This window comes from Aquarana catesbeiana, linkage group LG07 (genome assembly GCF_042186555.1).
Source record: "Aquarana catesbeiana isolate 2022-GZ linkage group LG07, ASM4218655v1, whole genome shotgun sequence".
Taxonomy (NCBI): Eukaryota; Metazoa; Chordata; class Amphibia; order Anura; family Ranidae; genus Aquarana; species Aquarana catesbeiana.
In genome coordinates, this window is record NC_133330.1 from 61,637,650 (window position 1) to 61,656,768 (window position 19,119).

Below are 19,119 nucleotides of genomic sequence, written 5' to 3' on the forward strand. Positions count from 1 at the left end.
ACTATTTGTCTGTGCCTAAGCCTTTCCGAAAGAATGGATGAACATTTTAGTGGATGTTTTATGCACTGGAACTTCGGTCGGCACATCTATGCTGACAAAGTAGTTATCTGCAGGCCTGGAAAAGAGGACGTTGTATATTTCATTACTAAAGTGGATAAACTGGGAAAGACACTGACATTGTCAGATCCCCGGTTTTATTGGTGATTATGGACAAAAGAACTTTGGAGTTAGTTAGTTAGTGTCAGTATAAAGAGATTTTCTTGTTCAAGATCTGGATATTCATCTCAGTGTTTCAAATCCAAGGACTTCTTTTTGCTAGCTGGATTTCTTTCATTTGAAGGGAGAACATTTTTTTATACAGGGATGGACTTTTGATATAGATTATGGGAAGAGAGTCTAATTTTTAAATGAGGCTTTGCTCCTGAAGTTGTACAGGATATATGTGTGTTAATATGCTTTCCTTTTCAGGAACTATTTGATCTTCTATCAAGCTGTTAGGATTTTCAGCTAGATAGACAGTGAGGTTATGCCTTTCCACTGTCTTTCCTTCTTCTTTATCTAATTCAAGTTTTAAGCTCAAATACCTGATCCCAGGCTTGGGAGTTATTATCATTATTTTTGGACAGACGTTGGGGACAACGTCTATTGTAGTGGGGGAAGTATATAGCGCTGGTAGATTTATGATCTACCATCTGATAGGTAACTTTAGTGAATTGCTCGTTATAGGAAGTTAGATTTGGCTTTGTTCCAGCTTGGCTGATGTTGCGTGTGGTTCCACATTGTGCCGGTGGGTGTCGTTGTCACCATCGGCGGGTGTTGGAAAAGCAACGTGTTAAAGCGGATGAGTGCTCCTCTGTCCCGGGGACAACTCGGTGGAGGTGGTCCTCCGAGTTGCATTCTGGGAGAGGGTATTTATGGGACAGACGCCATGTTTTTAGGGGTTCGTTTTCAGCCACCTGCTGGCCCTCCTGGCCGACAGGTATGCGTTAGAGTATCACCTCGTGGTCCTCCGTTCCGGAGGCCCGCGTCGCTGCGGCGCGTGGGTGGGCCCAGAAGTCTGTCTGGGGCCTACCACAGCAGCCGAGGAATGGTCCTGAGCTGTCTATCCAAAGTGAAGAAGCTGGACAACCGAGAAGATCCCAAGGGAGGACCCTTCATGGAAGGATCATGCAGAGTGCTGGTCTGGAGAGGGGCCTGGTGACTCGGTTGGAGGACATATCCTGAAGTAGTCTTATTGCATGGTACTGCCGGGTTGGCTTAAAGGTCCAAGTACTGTGTCTGACATTCATCACGAACCAATACATCCTGTGGCAGAGGATCGTACGAGTTTGTTTCAAGCAAGTCTGTGGCAGAGACTTTTGTTCGTGCTACGTACTGGCTGCTAGGCAAGTGAGAGAGGCCTATCCAGGTGAGCAAAGATCGTATCCCAAAAAAGGGGATTGCATTCAATTACAGTATTCAACTTTAAAGGATGTTCTAAAGAAACCTAAAGAAAGGTATTTGAGCTTCCCTGCCGTTTTCTTTCCTGCTACTTCCTTCGTTACTTGGTTCAATAAAGCATTGAAAATGCACTAAAGTGTTGGTGCTTATGTCATCCAGAGGTAAACTCAACGGAACCCTAGACCCAGTGCCGGTGAAACAGAGGTATCGAGAGTGAAGGTAACAGCCCGCTTAAACCAGCAGCTTCACCGAGAGTTAGTGCTATATATCACGGGGATCACCTTTTCTCAGAAGGAAGGTCAGCGTACAGGCAGTTTCTTTAAAATCTGGAGGGTTGCCAGATTTATTTACAGGTGGTTTGCAAAGTCATATAAATAAACAAAACAGTAAAACAATTCCTTGCCGTCCGGCGCTAAACTAAACAGTACACTGCTCTCTATCCCACAAAACATGAGGTAAAGCAAACCTTTGTTTTCAGTCCAAACAAACAGGGCTCCTCTCTCTCAGATTCCCTTGTGAGACTCAGGCCAGAGCTCTGCTGTGCTCTCTTCCTGGTCATTTAAAGTCCACCTGAGCATGGTCTCAAGTGGACCACTATACCCGGACCAGAACCAAGCCTGCCACAGAGGCTGGAAAAATCCAGGCCGGATTCTGGTTTAGTCTCTGATAATAGAACAAATGCGAGGTGAAATATATCTATTATCGATGACCTCACCTCGCATACCATCACATATCCCCTCCCTCTGCTCAAGCCCCTGCGGCTGAGTAATTGTTCCAAACATACAGTGCATGCGGGAGGGGGCAACTGCATTGTTTTGGAGCCTGCCCGGCCTATGCTCTACTGTAATTTTAAAGTGCTGTAAAGCCAGGAACCACCTTGTCACGCGGCCATTTTTCTCTCGTCACACATCCACTTCAGGGGAGCATGGTCGGTGACCAGCCTAAATGACCTCCCCAACAAGTAATATTTCAGGGAGTCTAAGGCCCATTTAATAGCGAGACACTCCTTTTCGACAATGGCATAGTTTTTTTTCATGCTTGTTCAGTTTCTGGCTCAGGTATACAACCGGCTGTCCTCACCATCTCTGTTCTGGGATAGTACAGCCCCTAGTCCCACCTCAGAGGCGTACGTCTGTACCATAAACTCCTTTGTGAAGTTTGGGGTCACTAGCACTAATACACAAAGGGCCTGCTTTAATTTCTGGAACGCCGCCTCGGCTTCAGGATTCCATTTAACCATAACCGACCCTCTACCCTTTCGTTAGATCTAGGGTTGTTATGTAGCGAGCCTGTCCCAACCTGTCCACGAGTTCATTGACCCGAGGCACCGGGTATGCATCGAACTTGGACGCACTGTTGAGTTTCCCAAAGTCGTTACAAAACCTGATAGTGCCATCAGGTTTTGGGACCAGCACTATGGGGCTCGACCATTCACTGTGGGACTGTATCACGTCCAACTCTAACATATTTTTGATTTCCTTCGCAACTGCCTCTCGCCTGGCCTCTGGGATTCTATATGTCTTTACATTTACGCGAACCCCGGGTTCCGTCACTATGTAATGATGGATCAGTCCAGGTAAGGGGGAGAAAAAGTCTCTATTTTTGCACACAAACGCCCCAACATCACTTTGTTGTGCCACGGATAGGTAATCTGTTATGGGGACGCCAGGTGTCACTGGTACCCAGTCTGAGGGAGGCAGGGATGCGGCCAGTAAAGTCTGTTCTTTCAGGGCTTTAAGAGATTCACATGATAAATTTGGTGTGGTTTCCTTTTCCCTGGCTGGTAGACTTTGTAGTTTACCTCCCTCACCCTTTCGACAACCTCAAAGGGGACTCTGCCACTTGGCTAGGAACTTGCTTTCCACCGTGGGCACCAGTACCAACACTCTGTCCCCGGGGCTGAAAGTAGGAACCTTGGCACCCCGATCATAGACCCTCCTCTGAGCCTCCTGGGCTCGCTCCATATGTTCTCTTACCAGGGGCAGGACAGCTGCGATTCAATCCTGCATCAAGGAGACATGCTCTATGATGCTTCTATATGGGGTGGCCTCTCCCTCCCATGTTTCTTTGGTAACATCTAGTAGCCCCCCCCCGGGATGTCTACCATACAAGAGCTCAAAGTGGGAATAGCCTATGGATGCCTGCGAAACCTCACAAATGGCAAACATGAGATAAGGTAGCAAAAAATCCCAGTTTCTCCCATCTTTGTCAACCATCTTTTTCAGCATACTTTTCCAAGTTTTATTAAATATTTCCACAAGACCATCTATTTGGGGGTGGTAGACAGAGGTACGGAGATGGGAGATTTTGTATAGCTTACACAGTTCCTTGGTAAAGAAACAAACAAAAGCGCCAAAGAAATCTAAATATTGATATGAGTAGGTGATAACATGAAAATTAACAATTGACAGCTGCAGTTAATAAAACTTTGCAAGTGCAAAGTGCAAGTACGAATCCGTGCTTGATGGGTGCTTGACATGTGCTCACAAGACGGTGCCCCCACATAGATGTGAACTCACCCCTCCAAATGGACCAACCATTTCTAGTTTGTTCAAACACGCATGTGGGGCAGTCCCCGTGGATTTTCTTTGGGCTGATATGGTTTAAAATAGTTGTTTCCTCATATGAATGGATGTATTAGAGTGCCTCATTCCTCTATGTACTAGCGTTGTTTGGGGCAGATGTTCCTCATAAAAATGACAGAAAAAGCCTAATTGCACAGCAACGTTTAAAACATTTATTCCAGATAAAAAAAAACATGGTATTAAACTCACAAGTAAGGGTGTCTGAAAGCCTGGCACCCGGTGTGAACAGCAGGTAGGTTCCCAGGATATCTGCCCATAAGCAGTGGTAAGCCGTTGCCGGGGTATACGGGTTGATTTCTGGGATCGGAAGTGTGTCGTGATGATGCGATAAGGCGGGCCAACTTCTACGTGCTTCAGCCAAACGGGCCATCTTCAGGAAGTTGTGGTTCTGCCATTTTAGTTGAGGGTATAAATATCCTCACTTCAGGTCACACGTGTGATTATATCCAATCAGGATTTATTGGGATTTTTTACTTGCTATTTACTCTAGGGTGCTCACAATCGCATTTGGTGTACCAAATCCTTAAAACATCACACCTGAACATTTCAGTATGATGTAGCTCGTACGATCAGTGGGTTAAAAATGATAATATAACTTCCAAACACCGGAGTAAACCGTAAATGAAAGAAACTTTATTTCTCTATCAGAAACTCATTTGTACCTACAAATACACATTAGTGCCATCTTGTGGTTAAAAATAGGTAATTGTCTCTCTGCCTTTATAATACTAATCTGAGGCCATCTAGTGGCTCAAGTTAGTAATTATCCAAAACGCTTGTAGATGGAAGAAAGGGATAAAATGTATGAAAAATAAAATCTGAGGACCCGACAAGGTCTCCGGCTGCAACCACTTCCTGGTTTTGACCAGGTCAAACATTTGAGACAGGGGTGGCTGGTTGCTGGAGAAGGTCCACTGATGCATGCGCTGGGCCCCGGACTGCCATAGTGACACCCAAGCATGCGAGTATCTCTGTCTTCAGAGTCTCAAAGTCCTGGGCCTTATCTGGTTCCAGATCAAAATAGGCCTTTTGAGGTTCTCCTGTCAGAAATGGGGCCAACAGACCCACCCACTGTTCTTTTGGCCATCCTTCGTGAACAGCAACTCTCTCAAAAGTCGCAAGATATGCCTGAACATCATCGGCCGGTGTCATTTTCTGTAGGTGGTAGGAGGCACGTACCATCTTTGGTTTCACTGACACAGGAAGTGCGGACCCCTTTCTCAGTTCCATTAGAGCATCTGTGATTTGGCGGTGCATCTCTTGCTGGGCCAGCTGTTGTGCTGCAGCGGCCTCTTCGACTTGGCGGTTGGTTTCCCGCTGAGCTGCATTGGCCTGTAGCAGGGCCTTTATCATTTCCTCCATCTTCAGAAATTGCCCGCTGAATCCACTACGTGTGGGGAGATTAGCTCGTGGGGATCACCTCTTCTCAGAATGAAGGTCAGCGTACAGGCAGTTTCTTTAAAATCTGACGGGTTGCCAGCTTTATTTACAGGTGGTTTGCCAAGTCATAAAAAGTAACAAAACAGTAAAACAAATCCTTGCTGTCCGGCACTAAACTAAACAGTACACTGCTCTCTATACAGTGTGGGGCTGGTCCCCGACACCCACAAAACATGAGGTAAAGCAAACCTTCATTTTCAGTCCAAACAAACAGGGCTCCTCTCTCTCAGATTCCCTTCTGAATCTCAGGCCAGAGCACTGCTGTGCTCTCTTCCTGCTCATTTATAAGTCCACCTGAGCATGAACTCAAGTGGACCACAAGACACGGACCGGAACCAAGCCTGCCACGCAGGCTGGAAAAATCCGGGCCGGATTCTGGTTCAGTCTTTCACAATAGAACAAATGCGAGGTGAAATATATCGATTATCAATGACCTCACCTCAAATACCGTCACTATATATATATATATATATATATATATATATATATATATATATATATATATATGAATTTTATTGGGATACCTATCATTATTACAGTATGTGTTACTATTTTGTTCTTTGACACATACAGATATATATGAATCAATAAATATGACAATATATTGACCATTTCATCTACTTGTAACCATGTGCTTCATCTAAAGTCCCACTCCTTTGTCTTTTTCTCATATGGACAGGGATGGAGGCATATGACTACTAGGTCATTGCTTCATTTAAAGTCCCAAAATCCTCCTTTTTTTGGTATCCGGTACTGCCTTCCTTGTGCTTCCTAACCACCATCTTGATGCTTCTGGTTGGTGAGATGGTCGTTTCCTCCTGAACATGCATACTGCAAGATCCTGTGTGTGCACAGACGTGAAGTACATCTCTGCCAGATATTTGGGACCTGCGGTGAGAGGAGGAATTCTACATCATCCTCCTTGCCTAGGCGAGACAGGGGAGGAAGCAAAGCAGAAGTGATTCAATCAATGGGTGAAGGTCCATATCATGCGTGCTAAGCCTAGGACAACTCTCCAGTATGATAAAAATTGGAAGTAGGGGGCTTGGCCTGGACATGGCTGACTGAGGATGTGCACCTACAGAGCTCCCGGTCCTCTCCCGATATACCCCGGCCCGATACATTACTTCTGCTACGGCATGCCTTCAACTAAGAAAAGGACAGTGAAGGGCAACACTCAAGCAGCCAAATCAACTAAATCTGGGGGGGGAATAGCCCGTTACTTCGCACAATCCCAGGCGACTTCCTCAACGCTCAAGATGGTGGAGCCATGCCTCCTGACATGGAAGGCCCAGCACTCTATTGACCATCCTGCCTCCCCTGCCACCTCTGTGGAATCGGGCTTGTTCTCCGACACTCCAGCGGCCCTGCACTCGGGAGCAGTTCCCTCTCCCCACCCTCCTACCTTGAGTGTGGATGCAGAGCTGTGGGTGCTCCTCCATGCCCTCCCGACCAAGACAGATATAGAGTCTCTTATTGGTCGTTTGAAAACACAGCACCGTAGAGACTTTCTGGCGGTCAAGAAGGAAGTGCAGTCCCTCTATTCCCGGCTCACTTCTGGGCAATCATCACTGGAGTCGGGTGACCACCCTGGAATCCCTCCAGGATACCCATGTCAGTGCGGCAGTGACCCTGCAGCTTCACATGGAGGACATGGAAGACAGGAGCCGGCGTAATAACCTTCAGATGTGGGGTCTAACGAGGCGATGGGACCTGAAGACCTGGCGGTGATGGCGGTGGCCATCTTCCGCAGATTAGCTGATGATACCCTCCCCGTGGATGTGGAGCTTGACCGGATCCACAGAGCCCTGGGCCCCAAACCTGCCCATCCTGACTGACTGCGGGATGTGATCTGCAGAATCCACCACTACAGGCATAAAGAGACCATCCTCTGCAAAGCGTGGGAGGCCGGAGACATCGAGTTTGATGGGGCGGTTGTGAAAATCCTGCCTGATCTTTCAAAAGCTACCCTGCACAGACACGCCTTGCTCTGCCCAGTCCTGGAGCTGTCCCCCAGGCTTGGTGCTACATACAGGTGGAGATACCCCCTCTCTGTACATTTTCAGGAAGGACCAATGATCTTTCACCCTCCACACCCCTGGAGACCTCCTGGCTTTCTTTCTGTTTTTACAGGCGGATCCTATTACAGTTCTAAATTGGCTGATGTTTCTCCCGCAGACATCGGGCCGCTCGGGCTCGGTGGCACCTTGGAGAAATCCTCATTCTCGGCCACAGCGATCCGGTCGGTGATCGAGGCTGCACTCCCCAGAGGAGCCATGTGAAGCGGCTATTGCTGCTCTCTGTGCACCTTACACTTGCTACCTAATGTAACTGCCATCACAATACCTGGAGACGCATACTTCTTTGTGGAGTGTCACGGAGCCCTGCTATCAGACGTCACTGGTGGCGGGTAAGTGCCGGTGCACCAGAAGTAATGTGATGGCTGCTGTAGCAATGTTTTTTGTGGGCTGGTTTCCCAAATGTTTTTGCCTTCCTCCGGAAGGTGTATTTCATTCACATCTCTTTACCAGTGAGGAACTTACTTGCCAGGACTCTTTGCAGTGCAGTCGCTGCCTGGAAGTCGCTGACATGTTGCTCGCTCCCCTATACCCTTAGGCTCAGTGGGGGTCTTAGTGCCTCAATATTTTGACTGTCGCTTTATCTCACTACAGCTGTATTGCAGGATATGATGACGTTAACACTCTCACCCCGTTACTGATTCCTTGATAATGTTGAATACATGTACTGCAGGGATTAATTTTCAGAATAGGCATACAGAGATTTTAGCCACTGGGGATGCGGAACGGACTCCAGTTGTTCCTCTTTCTCCCCCCTAGTTGCCTCTCTTGAGTGCATCTCTTGAGTTGGTGTGGAGGGAGACCCCGCCCCCTATATAGCTGCCACCGGGGGGGGGGGTGGACGGGCCTTCCTTATCCCTGATACGCTGCGCTATGCACCAGATCCTATGCCTGGAACCCCCGCCCTCCTTCCCATAGTGATGTTCCATGCCGAGGCTACGAACGGGCCCATCAGAGGGATATTACTGTATCTTCTTTCACATATACATAGCCTTCAGGTGACACCATTCTGGGATGCCTCTTAAGATGATATGCCTTACTATGTCCTCACTAGCTGTTGAGACAATGATAGCTCACAGAGAGTTTCGTCTTTTGCATTTTGCAAGGCTAGATGCCAGCTGGGAGTTGTGTGGTGTCTGTGCCTCGCCCCCAGGGGACCGTAATCCCCCCTCTCTCCTCCAGGGGGTGGTTTGTTGGGGGGGAGGCACGGACGATGTTGAACCCTGCTCTGTTGGGTTCCTTGCTATTACTTCCTTAAATACTGTTTTACTGTTGATGCCGTATCTTGGCCGGGGTGGTCTAGGGATGCTCTCCCGAAGCCTGATCTGACTGCTCCCCCACATAGGCCATAGCGCACTTACCAGACGATAGTGTGTTTGTTTGCTTTTTGTTTTGCAATTGGCGGTTGCCAATGTTAGTATAATGGGATAGTGAGTGACGGACTTTACCTCCGTCCTTCACTCCCCACCCTTTTTCTTAAACTTTCTTCCTTCTTCTGTCTATACCCCTCCCCCATTGGCGATGGATCAACTAAAGATAATCTCCCTAAATGCAAAGGGTCTCAATATACCCGAAAAGAGAAGAATGCTGTTGCATGATCTGAAAAGCTCTCATGCTGATATAGCATTTAAACAAGAGACCCACTTGAGGGATGACAAACCACCAATACTGAAAAAGAGACACTACCCCCTGACATATCACTCTACTAAAAAATCTACTAAATCTAAGGGGGTTTCTATCCTATCTAGTACACTCCCATGGACCTGCCGTGAGACTATTCTGGATACAGAGGGACGTTTTGCTTTTGTCAAGGGTCTCATGGGGGAGGGGGGTGCAACTGACACTGGCAACGATCTGTGCGCCTAATGATCATCAGGATACAGGATATCTTTGTCCAAAATGTCTTAACCAAATTGTTAGTTTTAAGAGGGGCAGTTGATCCTCGGCGGAGACTTTAACGTCCCACTGACCCTTGCAGTTGACACCTCTTCAAGCTCCTCCTCTATTCCCACTGGCTCCCACAGACGAATCACTCAAGCCCTACATAAAGCCCAACTGATTGACGTTTGGGAGTTACAACACTCGGGGGAAAGAGACTACACATTCTACTCATCCCCTCATAAAGTCTACACAATAATAGATTTTTTCCTGATCCCACACAATCGACTACATGCTGTACGAGAAACCTCTATTGGGTCAATAAAGTGGTCGGACCATGCTCCCATCTCATTGACCTATGCCCTGTCAAAGGTCGCTTCCCGAGTGACAAGACTCTGGAGACTCAATGAAAGCCTCCTACAGGTGCCACTGGCGGAGATCACTAGAGAATTGACATTATACTTTCAGACGAATGTTACACCAGACAGTGACTCGGGGATAGTGTGGGAGGCTCACAAAGCTGTTATCAGGGGTATATTCATTAAGCACAGTGCCCGAAACAGTTGACTGTGCTACTTACCAAACTTCATGTTCTGGAATCCCAACACAAACTTGCCCCCTCTGAGACCATAGACCTCGAATTTAACTCTCAAAGAGGTCAGATTAATGACTTATTATGTTATAAAGCCAAGGTGGCATTGCAGACATGTCACAAGATAAGCTATGAATACGGTGACAAATGCAAGAAAACCTTAGCTAGGTTGATTAGGGAACATAAACTGCGTACATATATAACCCATATTATATCCTCGAGGGCTCAAAAAACCACCTTGCCCATGCAGATTTCACAGGTTTTTAGAGACTTTTACGCCTCCCTTTACAACTTACCTACTACATTGGGTTCCCAAACTCAGATAGACAAATACATTCAATCATCTCAGATCCCTAGACTCTCGCTCGAGCTCCGCGAAGAGCTTGATGCACCAATGAAGCTAGAGGCTTAGGCATCAGTTGACATTTGCTCTTTGTAGTGACAGGTTCACTGTAGAAAGCTCCATTTGTTTACTTGGATTTCCAGGAATTGCTATTGAGCGCTGATTTCTATACATTAATCAACAAAGATTGTCAACAAGTGACAGTTATTTTACTATTGTTCTATTTAGAATGATTTTCATTTACTGTCATTTACCACTATTTAGAAAAATAATGCTGCAGCATAAAATCTTGCTGCTGCTGGTGACATTCCTCCTGTGTGTAGGAATGGTACATAAGAAGGTTGAAATTGCTGACTTTCTGCAGAAGGTGAAGTTGAAAAAGGCGGAATTCATGGAGATGGTGAAGCTGGAAACAGCAATGTTTATGCAGAAGGCGGAGCAGGAAGTCTTGGCCATGTTTATCAAAGCTGGTCATTGTTATGAATGGATGGTCACTAGGCTCAAGTCAGACTGCTTCAGGAGGTGGGTGACCTTAAAGAACAGAGTCTCTGCCATGTTTATCAGTGCTGGTCATTGGTATGAATGGATAGTCCCTGGGCTCCAGTCAGACTGCTTCAGGAGGTGGGTGACCTTGAAGAACAGAGTCTCAGACATGCTTATCAGTGTTGGTCATTGGTATAAATGGATGGTCGCTGAGTTCATGTCAGACCTGTTAGAATGGTTCAAGAAGTTGGAGATTGAGGTTCTCTCTGAGCTCCTGATTTCCTCTGGTGGTGCGTGGGCTTAGAGAGACCCCCACCGGAATTTGGAATTGATTGGGATGAATTGGATGATTACTGGGCTACAGACAGATTACCGCTAACGGCTAATTATAATACTGCTGTTGCTCCTTATCAAGCATGTTGCCCTGTTCCATCTATTGTGTTGACCATCGAGAACCACCCAGCCGCCGAATTCCCAGAAGACGGCAGAAGAGCAAGGGGGGAACCAGAGAAGCACTGGGGGACAGAGGAGCAGGGGGTTACCAGAGGAGCACTGAGGGACAGAGGAGCGGGGGGGAGAGGAGAGGGGAGCCAGAGGAGAATGAGGGGGATCAGAGGAGCACATGGGGAACAGAGGAGCAGGGGGGAACCAGAGGAGTACTGGAGGACAGAGGAGCAGGAGGGAGAAACAGAGGAGCACGGGGGGGGGGGGGGGGACCACAGAAGCACGGGGATACCAGAGGAGAATGGGGGGAACAGACAGCTGACTCAACGCTGAACTGATTCTTTGCCCCCGGGTGAAAGAATGTCCAGCTTCGCCACTGGCTGATCCACAGACCTATATTTCATACGAAGAGTTTTCCTCCTATTTACAGACAGGACACTCAATGTAGGACATAAGATGGGATAGGAGGTTACGCCCGTTGGTGGAACTTAGGGAAGTATATGGTGGGTTCCCACTGGATGCCTGGAGATATCAGCAATGACCTTATTTTTGGATCCCCCATCTGAGTGGTATTGGAGCGGAGGTTTCAGGCTAAGTGGGCAACCAGGACTCATTATATACATAGCACAGGGAATTCGGGTGAAATAACTATGCATGCCGTGGTAGGTGGGAACTCTCAGGCCATTAGGACTTTTACTGTTTTTGTTTGGAATTTTTAGCTCCATTTTGTTGCTAATTTGGGGGCCACTGTGCCCCTCTCTTTTCTTATTTTAATTTGGGTGTATTTTGGGGTTTTTTTTCGATTTTTTTTATTTGGTCTAAAATAAAAGACAAAACCCTCAGGGCCAATGTAAGAAAGAGTAATACAAGAACATAATGTATGAATATGAACGGTATAACATGTCACAACAGTATGCATATCTCCATGGGAGGGGGGATTTAAATAACACCGAGTAGGTGTATCTCCTGAGTAGAGATGAGCCGAACACCCCCCCGGTTCGGTTCGCACCAGAACCTGCGAACGGACCGAAAATTCGCATGAACGTTAGAACCCCATTGACGTCTATGGGACTCGAACGTTCGAAATCAAAAGTGCTCATTTTAAAGGCTAATTTGCATGGTATTGTCCTAAAAAGGGTTTGTGGACCCGGGTCCTACCCCAGGGGACATGTATCAATGCAAAAAAAACGTTTAAAAACGGACGTTTTTTTGGGAGCAGTGATTTTAATGATGCTTAAAGTAAAATAAGTAAAGTAAAAAAAGTGAAATATTCCTTTAAATATCGTACCTGGGGTGTGTCTATAGTATGCCTGTAAAGTGGTGCGTGTTTCCCGTGTTTGGAACAGTCCCTGCACAAAATGTCATTTTTAAAGGAAAAAATCTAATTTAAAACAGGGGCTGAAAAATTGGGCCTTAGGCACTGGTGGTGGCGCCCAGAACCAAAAATGTTCTTACAAGCTATCAGCGTGATGATTGAGGAGGAAGAGGATAATTACTCAGGGATAGTCACTCAGCATCAGCATAGGCAGTCTTTGAAGGGATCTGAGATTTCAAAAAAAATTATTCGGTTACATCAGCATCAGGTGCTTGGTAGCTGGTGGTGATCCAAGACTGATTCATTTTTATGAAGGTCAGTCGATCGACCGAGTCGGTGGACAGACGCACCCTGTGATCGGTTACAAAGCCTCCAGCAGCACTGAATGTGCGTTCCGAAAGAACGCTGGATGCAGGACAGGCCAGTAGCTCAATTGCATACTGTGCAAACTCTGGCCAGTGATCCATCCTCAAGACCCAGTAACCCAGAGGATTTTCGGTGGGAAAGGTGTCCAAGTCAGATCTTGCCCCTAGGTATTCCTGCACCATGTAAAACAGACGCTGGCGATGGTTGCTGGAACCGATCATACCTTGGGGCTGCAGACCAAAAAATTGTCTGAACGCATCGGTCAGACGGCCACCTTCTCCACCGCTCCTTCTTTGACTGACCGAAGCCTCAGCAACACGTTGTCCAGAAACAGGAGTTTGTAACCTCCCAGTCTCTGGGAACGTGTTGCACAGACCTTTCTGCAAGGCCTCCCGAAGATGTTTCATCCTCTGCTCCCTCTGCGATGGCAAGATAAGGTCCGCACCCTTACCCTTGTAACGTGGATCAAGGAGGGTTGCCAGCCAGTATTGGTCCTTCTCCTTGATACCACGAATACGAGGATCCTTACGCAGGCTTTGCAGGATCAGGAAGGCCATGCAGCGTAGGTTTGCTGAGGCATTCGGACCGGAGTCCTCTGGGTCACTAAGGACGACATGGTCCGCAGCCACCTCCTCCCAGCCACGTACAAGTCCATGTGTTTCTTGGGACTGATCCCTTAAAGACTGCTGCTGATGCTGAGTGCCAGGCTTCACCTCCATACTGACACAATCTTCCTCCTCCTCCTCCTCCTCTTCCTGTGTGATCGGCGGGCACGCAGGAACACTGTCTGGATAAAGGGGGCCTTGAGAGCTAAGGAAGTCCTCCTCTTCCTGCCTCTGTTCTGCCTCAAGTGCCCTGTCCATTATTCCATGCAGCGTGTGCTCCAACAGGTGGACAAGGGGGACAGTGTCACTGATGCATGCACTGTCACTGCTCACCATCCTCGTGGCCTCCTCAAATGGTGACAGGACAGTGCATGCATCCCTGATCATGGCCCACTGGCGTGGGGAAAAAAAAACCAAGCTCCCCTGACCCTGTCCTGGTGCCATAGTCGCACAGATACTCATTGATGGCCCTCTGCTGCGTGTGCAGCCGCTGCAGCATGGCCAACGTTGAGTTCCACCTGGTGGGCATGTCACAGATTAGGCAGTTCTTGGGCAGGTTAAACTCCTTTTGGAGGTCCGTCAGCCGAGCACTGGCATTATATGACCGGCGGAAATGCACACAGACTTTCCTGGCCTGCCTCAGGACATCCTGTAAGCCCGGGTACCTGCCCAAGAACCGCTGCACCACCAAGTTAAGGATGTGAGCCAAACAGGGCACATGGGTCATTTGTCCCTGTCGGAGGGCAAAGAGGAGGTTGGTGCCATTGTCGCAAACCACCATTCCTGCCTTAAGTTGGCGTGGCGTCAACCACCTCTGAACCTGCCCCTGCAGAGTTGACAGAACCTCTGCCTCAGTGTGGCTCCTGTCCCCCAAGCACACCAGCTCAAGCACCGCATGGCATCTTTTGGCCTGCGTACTTGCGTAGCCCCTGGAACGGCTACGGAGCACCGCTGGTTCCGAGGACAAAGCACAGGAAGAGGCCATGGAGGAAGAAGAAGAGGGGGTGGAGGAGAGAGGTGTGTCAAAATCATTAGCATTTTGGAGGCGTGGTGGCGGAACAACCTCCAACACTACTGCACCTTGTCCTGCATCCTTCCCAGCTGCCAGCAGAGTCACCCAATGCGCCGTGAAACTTAGGTAACGTCCCTGTCCATGCCTGCTGGACCATGAGTCAGCGGTATATGCACCTTACCGCTGACCGCCCTGCCCAGCAAGGCATGGACATTGCCTTCCACATGCCGGTAGAGAGCTGGAATCGCCTTCCGTGAGAAAAAGTGGCGTTTGGGTACCTGCCACTGAGGAACCGCACATTCCACAAACTCACGGAAGGGGGCAGAGTCTACCAACTGAAAAGGCAGCAGTTGAAGTGCTAGCAATTTTGCCAAGCTAGCATTCAACCGGGAGCAAACTTCTTTCGGCGGTGCAGCAGCTGGGGCAGGGAAATTTGCCTGGTACAATCTGATGTTGGTGTACCAAAAGCAGATTGCCCACAAGTACTTGGCTGTGACACACCTAATTCTACACCTTCATTCCTCTCAGTGCAGGTCTCAGAGAGGACTGAAGGTATAGTGGGGTTGGAGATCTCAGCTGATGAGGAGCAAGGAGAGGTCCTTTTTGTTCTTTGGTGTGGGTCTTTTAGATACGCTTGCCAACGAACTGCATGGCAGGTCAACATATGTCTGGTCAAGCATGTGGTACCCAAGCGGGAGATGTTTTGGCCACGCGAGATACGCTTGAGACATATGTTGCAAATAGCAACGGTGCAATCTGATGCACTCGTCTCAAAAAAGGCCCACACCAAAGAACTTTTTGAATAACGAGCAGAGACTGCAGCGCCCTGCACATGTGGAGCTTTGGGGTGTGATGCAGTCAAGGTGCTGCCCTTAGGCTGGCCCCTGGAGGGCATCCTGCCTCGTTGGTGATGTGCCGCCTCCTCCTCCTCCTCTCTCCTATCAGGCACCCACGTTGAGCCAGTGATCTCATCATCCCCTCCCTCCTCATCACTGGAGCAAACCTGGCAGTATGCTGCAGCAGGGGGAGCATGACTGCCAGATTGCTGTCCTTCTTGGGCAACCCTCTGTCCGTGCTCACGTTACTGCCTTCATCGAGCTCAGTATCATCATCAGAGCCTTCCAAACGCTGGGCATCCTCCTGGAGCATGTACCCAACACTGTGGTCAAACAGTTCGAGGGACTCCTCAGGAGGACATGGTGGGGCTAGGGAAGGAGTCACTGATGATGACATTGAGCCAAGGGAAGAGGCCGCTGCTTTGCCAGACAAAGTACCCTGGGCATGGGTGAGAGAGGATGAGGAGGATGAGGACGGCTTGGTCATCCACTTGACCAAGTCTTCCGCATGTTGCGGCTCAACACGGCCAGCTGCTGAAAAAAAAAGGCCAAGCGTGTCCCACGGCCACGTGCAGATGAGGATGCACCGTCTCCACGACCAGCACTAGACACAGAGCCTGCTTGCCCTCTCTTATTGGCTTGTGACTGTCTGCCTCTCCTTCTTGGCCTTCCAGACATACTAATGGCCTGTAGCTGCACTAAGCTGGGATAGATAGATATATATACACACTGATACTGCAGCTAGCAAAATCAACTGCCTGCCTGTAGTATGAGAACACCACCAACCTTCTACAGGTAGCTTTAGCTGAACACTGTGCAGAGCTCGCAAAAAAATAACTTGTAGGTTTAGCTGAACACTGTGAGGTGGACGCACCGCACTAACTTGTAGTTTTAGCTGAACACTGTGAGGTGGACGCACCACACTAACTTGTAGTTTTAGCTGAACACTGTGAGCAGGACGCACAGCACTAACTTGTAGTTTTAGCTGAACACTGTGAGCAGGACGCACCGCACTAACTTGTAGGTTTAGCTGAACACTGTGAGGTGGACGCACCCCACTAACTTGTAGTTTTAGCTGAACACTGTGAGCAGGACGCACTGCACTAACTGTAAATAGTCTAGCTGCCTGACTGTGGTACTAATAGGATCAAATGAACACCAGCAATTTTCTTCAGGTAGCTGTAAATACTGTAACAAGACAAGCCTGCCTGTCAATAAGAAGATAACAGGAACGGATCTAGCTGAAAACTGTGAGCAGGACGCACCGCACTAACTTGTAGGTTTAGCTGAACACTGTGAGCAGGACGCACAGCACTAACTTGTAGTTTTAGCTGAACACTGTGAGCAGGACGCACCGCACTAACTTGTAGTTTTAGCTGAACACTGTGAGCAGGATGCACCGCACTAACTTCTAGGTTTAGCTGAACACTGTGAGCAGGACGCACTGCACTAACTTGTAGTTTTAGCTGAACACTGTGAGCAGGACGCACCGCACTAACTTGTAGTTTTAGCTGAACACTGTGAGCAGGACGCACCGCACTAACTTGTAGGTTTAGCTGAACACTGTGAGGTGGACGCACCACACTAACTTGTAGTTTTAGCTGAACACTGTGAGCAGGATGCACTGCACTAACTTGTAGCTTTAGATGAACATTGTGCAGAGGTCTCACTACACTAACTTGTAGGTTTAGCTGAACACTGTGAGCAGGACGCACCGCACTAACTTGTAGGTTTAGCTGAACACTGTGAGGTGGACGCACCACACTTAGAAAAAAGGAAGGGGGGGGGTAAAAATACCCAGAACGAAACAGATGGACTTTGTAGGCACCAATCATAAAAATCAATGTAAACTTTTATTTATACGCAAATTTAAAAAGAATCACATAAACGTAAACATTTTATAAAAAAACGCAGTACATTGCGAAAATTGGTATTATATGTCACTACATAAATGTATGAGAACGGATCGGGGAATAGCCCCTATACCAGTGGGAGGGATAAACCCCTTCCGTTCCCATTAAATAGCCTCAAACTGATATAGCTCGGTATGGCTCTACATGTTTCACAAATTTGAATGCTTCTTCAGGAGCTTGTTTGGGTTACCTGTAATGGGAAATAATAGAGAAGGACATACACCAAAAAACAAGAAAACAAACATACAGTAGCATATTAATATTATTTTTGCATAAAGACTTTTCAATAGTGCGTCTCAATCAGAACCACTGAGTACCGTGAGGAAGCGATCCCAAAGGCCCAAGATTCAACACGCATATGGTGACCTGTGATAACATGCGGGGACGTGTCTGGTAAAGAGATTTATATCACCAGTAGACTCAAGGGGGGTAGTGAGCTAGAGAATCCCAACTGTCCAAAAAAGGGGGGGTAATAATAACCAATGTACATCTGTGGTAAAACCAGAACATTCATATGTAGAAGAGAGCATAAGGCACAACTAGATGGGGGGTGGGGGTCAGGGAGGGAAAGAAAGAGAGAGAGGCAAGGAGAGGGGGGGAAAGGGGGGAAGGGGGAGAGAAGGGAGAAACCAAAAAGGGGGAATAGACAGAGGAACTGGGATATAGCAAGTAATGTACCAGCCAGAGTAAATGGATCCGTCTTCAGATCAGGTAGAGGTTATGGATAATTGAAAAGCCATGCCTTCAGAGACAAAGCCTCCAATGACCAAGGTGCATAAGGGAATCCAGAGACTGTAATCTGAAGATGTAGATAATATCTAATTAGCCAATATTGAGACCAGCTCCTTATAGTGTGCCGTTATACCAATAAATCAAATGGCATAAACAGATCCTCATATACATGCTAAGTACAGGTATGCCTATAGGGTTAAATAATTGCACATGAAGGACTGCTCCTACCTTGTAGGGTAATACAGGTGAGCAGGTCTTGTAAACAGCATAAATCAGCTACTTGCTTGTAAACCTGGCACAAAATAGATCTTGATTAACATGGCTGCAATAGAGCTCTGATCCTATCCCAGCAAGGAGCTATCTAATAAGCTCCCAGGACCGCCATCTATATTAGGGAGTGAGAGAAACATCAGGTTTCATCTAGTTGCACAGAGTACAGCTACAGAGCATTTAGTTTAGATTTGTATAAATCCAGCATACTCTTACCAGACAGCTTGTGTTGTTCAACCGGTGACACCCAGGCATCAGAGCGCCATGGAGGGTAGTGGCGTGGTATAAGGCTGTTGCTGACAGCCTTAAGTACACGTCCCAATCAGGTGTGTAAGACATGCGTCACCTGATTCGGCCGAACGGAGCTGTGCACGCACTCACATCCCATCGCACATGCTCAGTGGTCAGACAGGCCTCTGTCATGGAAAACGATGTGAGGAGGGAGAGCAGTCCTATAGGTAATAGATCTATGAGCTCCCCCTAGTGGTTCCTCCTAGATACAGCGTGTAAAGCGCTGTAAAGGCTGGGACCAACAGATGGAGAGTCTGGAGATATCAACGCACACCTCATGGAGTGTGCATTGTAAATCCAGGGGGAGAGGGGTAGATCTACACCAAACGCCGCAGACACCATCCCCCAAAGAGCAAGGGGAGGGCAGAATGCGGCTTACCGGCCGCACATGTGATCTAGACACCAGCAAGTTGATAGGGACCGGGGTCATCTTACCTCAGTACTTGTAACTGGCCTGAGACGCAAGGCCAGTATACATGATTAAAATGTTCGTTAC

At 47.9% G+C, this 19,119-nt stretch overlaps 1 protein-coding gene across 1 annotated transcript in view; it reads right to left on the reverse strand.

The window, feature by feature from the left end:
• LMOD3 (leiomodin 3) overlaps nt 1-18,737 on the reverse strand; it is a 64,169-nt gene extending 45,432 nt beyond the window's left edge. The window contains exon 1 of the mRNA XM_073592216.1: nt 18,549-18,737. Within this exon, the coding sequence (XP_073448317.1) occupies nt 18,549-18,671 (123 nt within the window). The 5' untranslated portion in view covers nt 18,672-18,737. The remainder of the gene's footprint in view (nt 1-18,548) is intronic.
• Nucleotides 18,738-19,119: the final 382 nt, after the last annotated feature.